This window comes from Hyla sarda, chromosome 8 (genome assembly GCF_029499605.1).
Source record: "Hyla sarda isolate aHylSar1 chromosome 8, aHylSar1.hap1, whole genome shotgun sequence".
Taxonomy (NCBI): domain Eukaryota; kingdom Metazoa; phylum Chordata; class Amphibia; order Anura; family Hylidae; genus Hyla; species Hyla sarda.
In genome coordinates this window covers 190660661-190672629 of record NC_079196.1, presented here as the reverse complement: position 1 = coordinate 190672629, position 11969 = coordinate 190660661, and the positions used below count along the sequence as shown (strand labels likewise).

Below are 11969 nucleotides of genomic sequence, written 5' to 3'. Positions count from 1 at the left end.
ACAGCTTTTACTTGTTCAATGGAAATCTGACAGCCCTGAAAAATGCCTTTTTTTGACTTTTTTTTTTTCTCTTTCTCTCTGCTACTGTCTGACTATGACTTTTGTTTGCAAGGCTAATGAAAGCAGGCTCCATGTCCTGTTGACAAAAAGGGCAGTGACTGAAAGCTGAATTACAGATACTTTCAGTCAGACTGTGGAAACCTTGTGTGTGTGTGTGTGTGTTGTGAAGTGATATGTTTTTGTGTAGTAGATGGTTTTAAGCACGTTTTTGCATAGAATATGCTGTAGCGTTTAATTAATAATTAGAGCTCACGTAGAGAATTTATTTTATTTTTTCTGATACACGCTAGAACCCACTCTGATCCTGGTGGAGGGTTCGTCTGGTTTCTGGGGAAGAGATGTGCATGCAAGGTCACAGATATTATTCTAGAAGATATATGGAAACAACCTAGCAAGTTAACTTGAGAGCCTCTTTATCTTTTGTTGACATGTGCTGTCACTTTCAGGTACAAAGGCTATACAGTCTCATTCTTGGGGTTGGTGTGGGCAGCCAAAGAAATCAGGAAAAATGCAGGGAATTAAACTCCAATTACATGCTTAACAACCTAGAGAGGTTCTGACTGTGTTTAAAAAAAAATCTGTGATATAGTGACCGTTTTTGGCAGGCAATGTGCCATGGGAAAAATATATGCAAATAACTATGCATCCTTCTGGAGGATATCCAAAGTGTAGTTTCACTTACAACGGACACTAGCTGTTCTGCCTGAAGTTTAGTATTGCTGAAGACTCTGCATTGAAGGTAGGGTGAAAAAGTTTAAAAGGCAGCCCAACCAATTCGAGCACCTCAACTGGAATGTTAGCTTTGTAGTTTAGTCTTCTGCATTCAGTAATAAAAATAATCAAATTTAGTGTCACTGCCAATATATTCTGCAGTGCTGTACAGAGCTTTCCATTACTCCAATCAGTCCCTGTACCCCAGTGGAGCTCACAATCTAAATGTCAAGTTGACCTACCATTATGTTTTGGTGTGGAGGAAACCTATGCAAACACAAGAACATACAAACTCTGTGTAGAGGTTGCCCTTGTCAACAGAGCTAACCATTGAGCCACAGTGCCACCCTCCATGCTTATCTTAGTCCATGACTTGTCCCTTGCATTCATGCAGTGCCGATCATTATCAATTCATGGTTTCATATAGCAAAGCTAGTGTTTTTCCTAAATGGCCAGTGTAGATGCAGCTTTAGTCCTTAATAGACAGTCGTGTGGTATACATGTGTGTTCTTTGTACGTTGAACACTATATACTGTGCTTGCTTTGTTTGTTACAGTCTCATCTTGAGGACATGCATCTCATGTTCATGGTCCATTAGTGACTCTCTCCTTCCAGTAGCACCATCTCATTAATGGTTACTTGCTCTTCTTGGTGTGGTCAGAGCTGTGTAGGAAAATGTTTCTTCCGATAATGTTTATCTACAGATTACAAGATGGTTCTGGCATAGCACATAGTCAATATTATCCTACAACCAGCATTTGAACAACAACAATGGGGGAATATCAATGCTCTTAGATTTGTTTTATTCTTGCTGCCAAAATTCTTATCATGAAATGATGTCACTGGCTTTTAAGAAAGAGAGAGAAAAAAAATGGTTTAATCATTGAGTCTACAAAATAGTGAGTTCACATTAACACTGAAGACTTGTTTCCTAGGTGGCACCTGCCCACATTGTGTATTGGGCCTAGATGGCTGGTAGATTGGTAATGACTAGGACACTAAAGTTTTTGAGCACCAATGAGGATGAATGAATATGACATCATGGTATCATGTCGAAATAGCATTTTGGGCTAAAGCCTGTGTCTCCAAATTCTCCAATGTATATTATGTGATTTTATGGATATTTTTAACAAGCACATTTTGTGTACTCATTGAAGTGTGACTGTTCATGTGCTAGGGTAAGCAGACAAAGTTGATGGCCAGTTGTTGATCACAAGCCGCTGCTAATAGCAGGTAGTAGGGTGGGCTTCCCTGGATGGTCCTCACTTGAATTGATTTGTATGTGTCATCTATTGACAGGGGTGGTTTACATTTTCAGCAACTCATTTCCTTTTTTTCATATAGTTCCCTAATGTGGCAACCAGCCCCTATGAGGGGAAAATTTTCTCCTTCCCCCTTCCCATTGACTTAGCGGTATAGAACAGGTGCGGATGTAGGACCATTACTTCTTGAGGTTGGGTGATTAGATTGTCATTATTGGTTTATGGAAACTGGTGTGAGAATGTGACTTATTTTTATTTATTTTTGATACCTGTATAAAGCACATAAAACATGTTGGCATCAAAAGAGGAAAAAAAATATAGTATTCAAAGAGGTTTTTGCACCATAAATCTACGATATGGACTTAATGTTCACGTGATTTAATTTTGTTGCGGGCACAGTTCTGTAAACTCCCTCCCCCCCCCCCCTTGCTACTTTTTTTTTATACACCTTTTTAGCAGTCCCTGTAGAAAGTCTTTCATTTCTCTGTTCACTATATTGTTCCCTATTCTGTTGGTTTTTCCAAGAATAACACATTTCTAACCCAGTATAACACATCATGTATTCTATAAATAGACCAATGGATTCCTTTTTCCCATCATTGATTCTTTGATGGTGTGTTAAAGGCAATTATTGTTTTTTGCAGTCTACAACTACTAGGATGCTTTTTTAATTTTCAGATTTTGGTTCTGTATCTGAAGGATTACATTTTCAGTAATTCTAAAAAAAAAATAATCATATTTTTCAGGTGGCAAAAGTAGAATATGTAAGGAAAAAACCCAAATTAAAAGAAGTTCTGGTGAGATTAGAGGATCACATGGACTGCACTTGTACAGCAAATTCTAATTCAGATTATCGAGAAGAAGAAACTGGTAAGTGCCCTTTAATTTTCTTTGATTTCTTTAAATGTTCCGTAGGTCTAACCTAAATAGCTAAACATGGCCATTTTATTTAACGCACTAATAGTGTTCTTTATTTTTGTCGATTTGTTTGTTTTAATTTTTTGGCCTCTTCTAAGGTCATTGGTTCATAGTAAGTAATTGGCTATTAAAATAGAATATTTTATTTATTTTTCTCTGGGGCCTTACTGTTGACCTCTAGGTCTTACCACTAGTAAATTAATTCTGTTATGTCACCTCTGCAACAGTTGAAATCCAAGCACGTCAATTGTCAAGTTTTAATAAGAAGTTCCATATAATGTGAATATTGTATAACATTTTTTGCAAATATTAAACAAAATAACTAAGTTAAAATGATTTTGCTTTGAAGTTTTCATGACTTTTGTAGAAACTCATTACTACTTTTTGCTTTTAGACTAATATGATGTTTTATATTTTGCTGTGTACACTTAGATAATGTTTTATTTGTAACATTCTGGAACACAATAGTCTGCACCTGTTTTTTCTACAGCGTCAAGGTCATTCCTTTTTAAACAGTGCTGATCGCTATCGCTTTTTAGCACGCAGTGGCGGACTAAAAAAAATTGCTCAGTCATGTTAATATTTGTAGTCTTTGACAGCTGCCACTTCAACACATCCTATACGGTTTTTGGAAGCAATATTCTATAGACCCCCTCAGTCTGAAATAATAATAAAAAACAAAGCAATGTTTATTGGCTGTGTCTAATATTGCAGTTTGGCCTACTTGATTGAGGCTGAGCTGAAGTACTAGACATTGCCAACTGAAAATAGTGCCAGTTTCTGAAAAAAAAATGCAACCCCCCCCTCTTTAAAAAAGAAAATGAATCCTGTTTAAAATAATCAGATTTAATGTATTATTCATTGCTGAACCTGCAATGTTAGCAAAAATCATAGCGACATATACAACAAATTCCATTGGCAAAGTATAAGCAGCCATGGAGTATTGTTTTATAGCTTCATATAATTCTCTAGATCTAAACCTTTTATTTAAGGAAAGCTGCTATAGTCCATGCCAAAATAATGCCATGTGGGCTTTAAACCACATGGTACACTTTAGAGTAAACACACCGATATTATGTTTTATGTTGGGCTACGGAACCTTCGGGCATGTTGGATTTCAAGAAAAATGTATTTTTACCCAAAAGATAAGTCGCTACTAGAACTGTGTGGCAGCTGCTTATTCCTCCTCTTCACAGAGAACACATGAACGACTGTCTGTGCCAAATGTGTGTGCATGGGGAGATCGGGAGAGATAGTGGTTGGCTAAATGTTCAGCCATCAGCCATTTAAAGTGCATGGCCACATTAAAGAGATTTTAAACTGCCTCTAAAATCTTCATGTTTGTCTCCTTTCATTTCCCTGATGCTAGTCTCTCTTCTGCCTGCTTTTGAGGTGAGCGGTCATAGCAGGACCTACTTTTTGCCAATCATTGGCAGCAGTGCTGTCCCATCCTGGCCAGTGATTGGCTGGGAGGGCAGGTCCTGCTCTGACCCCTCCTCTTGAAAGCAGGCAGAAGAGAGGAGCATGGGGATCAGAAGGAGCCAAGCAAGAACTGCAGGAGGATCTGGTGCAGGTAAGTACAGAGCTCCCCCATCCTTACAGTTTAGCCCTAGAATTAAGCTTCACGTCAGCATCCTGGTCCGTGCTACAACTGATCAGAGCAGTGCTCAGTGGACCCTGCTGCCTAAAAATTGTGCCCACTAAGGTTATATCATGGGTTTTCTTTGATTTTATTCATTTGGCAAGAATATTCTACATTTTTCTTACAATCCCAACAGGCATTTGAGCATACCCTAAAAAGTTAGTCTGGCACATCATTACATGTAACAGGATAAAATGTACTATATAATATTCACACTGCTAAACTGATCCTTTTTATAAAAAAATAAAACACAAACCTATGCAAAAATTTTTAACTAAAAGTCTGTAAGCTGTTAAACAGGATTCAAATAGTGAACATTATATATAATAAATAAAAAACAAAAAAATAACTAAAGTAATAAAATGTAATGTTAGTAACACCCATGATAGCTAACAAGTTTCTCTTTCAGGAATGAGCTTTTTAATATGAATCTGTTTGTGTCACTACTGAACATAATACGTTTCCTTAGGCCTTTTCACCATCCCTGCCCTTGTGTTAACAGGAAGGCCTAAGGAAACAGGTAAAAAACGGAAGCGAAAAAAACTAAAGCCTACCTAATACTCAGCTGGAAATAATTTTCCTCGGCAGGTAGGCACCCCAAGCTGAAAATAACAGCACCAGCAATGAACGAAACTTCCCAACCTTTTAATCACGTCAACACAATCACTCGTTCCAATCTTGACACAATTACCTTTAGGCTGCAAAGAGATTATATATGATTTGGCTTTGATAATTCTACCTGCGAAATCTTTTTTTTTATTTTGTCATCTTCAAGCTACACATCATAGTAAACATCTTGCATTTCTTGGCTGTCTTCCTTTTCTCGCTTTTTTTTTTGTATTATGCTTGAGCTTTACTTTATCTGTATTCTTCTGCAGAGTGTGTCATTGTTGATTTTTGGGGTCACTATGCATGAAGGAATTGTTTAAATGTGTATTTGTTGCAGGAAATGTCCCAAATTACAGATGGAAATTGGAAAAAGTGTTTTGAATATTAGTTTTATCCGTCCACAAAATATCTTATGAAACTCGCCTTTACTGTTTTTTATTTTTATTTATTTTTTATAATTTTGAAAAGCCTATTTGACATCCAATAATGTGGGTTTCCATACTATGTGTAAAGTGGCCAAGGCCATTTTTCCGCATTGATGCTTCACACAATCCAGCTGCTGTGTTGCCCAAACTAGTCTGTCCTTCTGTCACTACTTTTTTTGTCGGGTAAGAAGGGCAGGAGATTTGAGACAAAAAGAGAACTAGACCTTTACTAAAACTGACGTGTTTGACTGACTGGGTTCACACTTTTGAATCTCCGGCTGGACTAAATCCGGTCAGAGATTCAGAGTGTGGCCAGTGCCGACTGAATCAGTGTTGACGATGGGACCGCAAAGACATTGCCGTCCCCATAGACTGCAATATCTGCAGAGCGGAGATCCGCCAGAACATTGAATGAGTTTAATTTTGTGGCAAAATTTTTCCAGGGTATTTTCTGGTTGGAAGGTCTGCCTGGAAAACTTTGCAGTGTGCACTCTGCAGCGGAATAAGAATTTCAAAACTGAATTCTGCTCAGAAATTCTGTAGTGTGAACCCAGCCTTTCAGTGTAAAAGCATTGTAAGAAGTGCCAGTCGTAGTCGAAAGAGTGCAGGCAGAATGTGGTGGTGTGTAAGAAGTAAATTCATGAAAAATATATTTTACATTTGAAAGAAATCCTTTCTTAAAGCAAAAACAAAAATTTATATTTTTTGTATCAGGGTGTGGGATAATACCGTGACCAGCCCCATTAGGCTACATCCTCACTTCCGCTGAGGGAAAGTGAAGAGGTATGTGATTGGCAAGTCTCTGTTTTCCCCACAGCTTTGGTTTTTGATGTACTTGCTTCCTATTTATATTGTGGGTGTTATTTCTTTTTTGGGCTGTATTACTATTATAGTTGTCTGTGTTTTTTTTCACTGGCTTTTCTACTTTACTAAGGTTAATATACTTTTTACTTAGGTTAATATATTACTGTATATCTGTTTCGGGGGAAAGTCTGATTTGGGGGTTATGTTTTTTTGAAAACATCCTAACTAGTGTTGCTATGTAAACAAGAATTTGTAAGGTCTATATCTATCTAGTCTCACAGTACTTTTTGGTTAGTTCCATCAATAAGCCTAATTTGGTGGACTTGTCTGGATAACAAGACAGATGGTCATTTTTGAAAAACTTCAGCTGCAAAGGACGATATACCAGTACAAATAAAAGTCTAGCTTTGTATTACATAGCTACTCTTCTCTACTTTTTATGGCATCCCCAAATTGTCATGTATGCGTTTTATACTATGTTCAAAGGTTGTGTGTTGTCTAGGAACCAGTTGGCTTTTCATCTATTGTGTTTTCCTAAGTCTTTGGGGAACTGATTTATGTATGGGCAGAATGACTTTGTTTTTGGTTTATAGATCTAAATCATTGTAGCTGAAAAAGCTTTATTATTAAATATTTACTTAAGTGGGAAGGAGTAGGGGTGTATTCCATTGTGTTTTTGTGTGTGTGTGTGTGTGTGTGTGTGGCAGTGTTATATAACCAAATGCCTGTTTTATTTTATTTTTGTCAATTTTTTGTTAGACTACTGGAAGCAATAGCTATGTGGGGTAGACATAATTTTGAGCACCAATAAAATTCAACTGGGCAGTTACCAGTTACATTCTTAAGGGAAAGAGTGTTGATGTTCAGTCCCCATTGACATCAGGCAGTGGTGACCACCCCCTTGACATTCTGTGGGGATTGTTTGCCTATGGAATGGCAAGGAGGTGGTCACCACTGGTCTCTACAAGGTGTGAACTGGTGACTGCCCAGTTGACAGTTTCATCACCTGATATGATAATGAGCGCATAGACTTATGGCACCAATAGCTACTAAACAAGGACCTAGAGAAGATACATAGTGCCCGTATCTGTTAAACAGTAGCTTACACAGATGATAAAGACCCACGTTTTTTTTTTTTTTTTAAAGAACACAGGACTTGATGATAATTAGGGCCAGAAATTGTTGCAAACCCCAAATTAATAAAATTCATAAATTTCCCCCCAAAAAAATCAATAAATAACTAATGTAAAGGTGAAAATGCATGCATATTTTGTGGACAAACAGTTTTTTTAAGATTTCAATTTCCAAAACTTACATATGTATATTTACTGATTTGTAGACTGATTATTTTTTTCTTTTTTCCCCGTTACAGATGTAAGGTGAAATAAGCTAGAAACTTTCATCTGGGACTTGGATGTACACACTTTGTTACATTCCTGAATCTTCTACGTATGGTGCTTTTATAGACTTTTTTTTTATTTTATTTTTTTTTCCTTTTATGTTCTCTTTTGTGTGGAAAGACAGGATTAAAACAAAAATATATATAAGGAGGAAAAAAAGTTCAAAGGACACTCTGTGAGAATAAAGGAACAATGTACATTTTGTTTTAATGTGACATCAAAGCAAGTATTGTAGCACTCTTACAGAGAAGAGACGCTTCTTCCCTCTTGTCGGAAAACTGCAGCAAGAAATCAAGATGGCGGGTTGGATGAAAGAAGGATATGCCTAAAAAAATATAAAATACAGTGAACATTACAAGTGAATAGGGACATTATATCAAAGCAGTGGGGCTTTATGTCAAGTGATGTGCCTGCTAAGATTAAGATGGATGATGGTCACTGACAGAGCACTGGCACAAGAAAAGGCCAGGAATGTATCAAATGAACAAGTGTCTACGCAGAAGCTTTCAAAACAATAAATCCTTGCTCCATGATGTTAAAGTCTTCACAAAAAAACCTGGGAAGCCTTAAGAGGACTTTAAATTTTTTTTTTTTCTTTTTACTCTATAGAGTAATTCTACCACGGGGGTTATTTAATTATGGCAGCACAGTCCTACCACTAGGAACTCACCTGCTCTTATATTGGTCAGTTACTGATTCTAATATCTATTTGTGTCATTTTGCAGCAGTTGATCTTCAAAGTGTTGAATTTTGTGTGTTTGCGTATTTGCTCTTGCTTGCCAGAAAAGGAAAAAAAAAAACTGAAAAAATAAAAAAAAATAAAAATACTCACTTTGCCAACCTAATAAGATCTGAAAAGAGAATTAAGTGTCTCATTGCAATTTACCCCATATTCTGCCTCTGGTTAAGAAGCACCTGCTATCGAAGTTGCCATTTTGTGAACTGAACAATTACAACCTGCCAATTTACTGTTGACTTTGGAGTAAAAGGAAGACTCTTCATGTTCATTAGTCTCGAAAAACCACTTTTACATTTGAAGTGAAGAGCATGTACTCCTGTGATTGTTTGATCCACAAAATGGCCCCCTCTTAATAAAAAAAAAGTCAAATTGTTCCCAATTTCTTGGGCATCTGTATATCGAGGTATTTTTATTTTTTTGTATTTATATTTAATTTGTGCTGATTTATTTTATATTGATAATAAAGTTTAGCTTTTTTTTTTTTTTTTTTTTTTTTTTAACCTTGCCAATGGTTAGATAATCTCCTTTTTTATTCAGCCATTCAACACATTAGTTTTACCTTGGTAGTGGAGGTATTTATAAACTAGTGCAAAGGGAAAGAGGACAAAGGAGCCTATAGCTTCAAATTTGGTTAAAGGGGTATCCCAGCCAAAGACATCTTATTCCCTATCCAAAGGATCTGTGCAGCACCCGCATTCTATGCAGGGCTGCTGCTCCTGTCTCTGTAACCTGTTTCCAGGACTGGAGACCGACATCATCATGCCCCCTCCATTCATGTCTATGGGATGTGGCATGATGGCCGTCACCCCCCCTTCCATAGACAGGAATGAAAGGGATGTGGCATGATGTCACGAGGAGGCGTGGGACTGACATCACATCTCTGAGGCAGCGCCTGGCACAGAATGCCAGAGGCTGCAGTGAGATTGCAGGGGTCTCAATGGCGGGACCTGTGTGATCCTACATCTTATCCCCTATCCTTTGGATAGGGATTAAGATGTATAAGGCCGGAATACCCCTTTTTAAAGCTGTTTTCCGGCTGGCCATAGACATTAGAAAGTCGGCTAAACCTGACAATTTAATGTTCATGGTTGCCTCCTGTTTTTCCTCCGATTGCATGTTGGGGGGGAAAGAAGGATCAGGCAGTTGGATTTCAACATGCCTGATTTTTTTTGTTCTTATAGGAGAAAAGACACTGCCAGAAGTATCTTGCAGTGGCTTAGTCTCCTCTCAACATGTAGAACGCATGCAAGCTTAGCCGAGCCAGAGCCAAGCATGCAGGTGTATGTGGAGGACCAGGATAGATAACTCTTGGACAAATGCTCAATTTGCCAGCAGCTATCTAACCTGTATGACCAGCTAAATTATGTTAAATTGGTGTCTAATACTGTAAAAATGACAGACCATAGAAAGAACCTGTATGAAAGTATTCTGTATGAGCGATGAGAAAAGGGTGGGTGGTTACCCATGGTAGGCCCACATACGACCAATTGGATCTGTTGCAAGAGCAAACACACTTAGAACAGACAACTACATTTTAATGCATGTATTTATATAGCGGTATCCCTACTTCTGACAAAAAAAAAAATTGGTACATTGTAGATGTAGTTACACACACTGAAAGTATCTGCCTTAGCATGGTGAAAAATGTAGAATTTTTTTTTTTTTCCTTTTGATGCCCATACCCAGCTTCTGACTTCATAGTATTTACTACCCCAGGTGAACTGTATTCAATTACAAAGGAAAGAAAAATCTATCAAGTCCATGCCTCATGAAATTTCATTTCCATTGTGTTTGCTTAATTTAAATTTTTAAATAAAATATTGTATATTAATAAATCATGGGGTATCCGTACAACCTTAGATTTGTGCCAGTTGCCTATTAATACAAAACATTTTTTTTGTATTTTTTTTTTTTGCGATTTTTATTTTATCATAACATTTTTCACATTTTGTCAGTGTGAAATGGACATTTTATTCTTGTAACTGCATTGTACAGTGTCACGGTAGCAAGAGAAAAATATTTGCTACGTGTATTTGAACAAATTCTAAATTCTTTATTTTTGGTAAAAAAAAAAAATATATGTATGCTTATGTGTATTCAACTGAAATGTGTTTTTTTTTTTTCTTTTTCTTTTTTTTTTTTTGTAAAGTTGAAGTTTGTATTTTTATCTAAAATTAACATTTTTATATGAGTACGAAAAGCCTACTATGTTTTCTTGAACCAAAAAAATGCATTGTGTGGTCATATTTTTGTAGCACCATATCATACAAATTCTTAGCTATATCTGTTGCATAGAAGTGTTTCCAGCACTTGGTTTATGATATCCTATATTCTCCTGCTGCTGTTAAACTAAATGTTGATCTAGTGAGAGTCCATTCCCTAATATGTCAATTTGTTGAGTGGCTGGAAAAAAAATTCTCAAGGGGGCTGCTGAGTTTGCTCATCCATTTGGTCATACCATTCTGTTTATGCCTTTACCCTTCATATAGTTTTAAGATTTATACAAAATCTTCAATCTTCATATTTTTTTTTTTATGCATCTGTTTTCCACTTGGCAGTTGCTTCTTATACGGATATTGGTGTCAAATCATTTTTATTGAATTTTTTTTACCCTTATTTAACTGCAGATTTATAAGCTATAACGTTTTTTTTGGTTATTCAAATTATATAATTTATATTTTTTTATAGAACAAATTTGTTTTTATATATCAAATAATCCCTCTCCCCCCCCCCCCTCACCAATAAGGTCATAATAGACACAATAGGGCATATGACAGTAAGGTAATTTATGTCTATTGCTGATTTCCCCACTGACAGATTAGCTACAAGTTGAATACAGTCCCTGACACTCGCCGCTAAGCTGAGTCTGCTAAGACCTAGCAGCTCACTGCAGCTCCCCGACAATCGCATGATCGCCAGGTAATAAGCAGTAAGCCATATAGCGATATGACTTCCTGCTGAGCTGTATACACATACCTCATTGAGCTCTGTGTATGAAACAATTAGAAAGGCGGGACTGTAATAAACCATTTTGCCTTCTCTCTGGAGATCCTGGCTGTTGGCGACAGCCAGCTCTCGACAATTTTTGTGCCACAAAAAATTCTGCAGAGTTAGTTGTCAACCACCTGGACAGTAAGTCAATAGGTTAATTACTTTGCCAAGTCAGCCACTAATTTTATATATATATATATATATATATATATATATATATATATATATATATATATATATATATATATTATAATGTTAATCAAATGGTCATTATGTTCTGGTAGGGGTGGAAACCATAACTTTGCATAAAGTATAGAGCAATCTAGCTGCAGGCAAAATGTACCATTGTAAACGAGGTAAAGTACGAGGTAAAGTATTTCTAAAGTTAGCAAAAAATGTTCAGATAAA

General features: G+C 36.7%; 1 protein-coding gene across 2 annotated transcripts in view; it reads left to right on the top strand.

The window, feature by feature from the left end:
* Positions 1–11734, top strand: part of PDGFA (platelet derived growth factor subunit A) — a 43895-nt gene extending 32161 nt beyond the window's left edge. The window contains exons 5-7 of one of the 2 annotated variants that reach the window (XM_056535918.1): positions 2780–2903; positions 5096–5181; positions 7804–11734. In XM_056535918.1, the coding sequence (XP_056391893.1) occupies positions 2780–2903; positions 5096–5151 (180 nt within the window). In that variant the 3' untranslated portion in view covers positions 5152–5181; positions 7804–11734. The remainder of the gene's footprint in view (positions 1–2779; positions 2904–5095; positions 5182–7803) is intronic. The other variant, XM_056535919.1, reaches the window with a different exon arrangement.
* Positions 11735–11969: the final 235 nt, after the last annotated feature.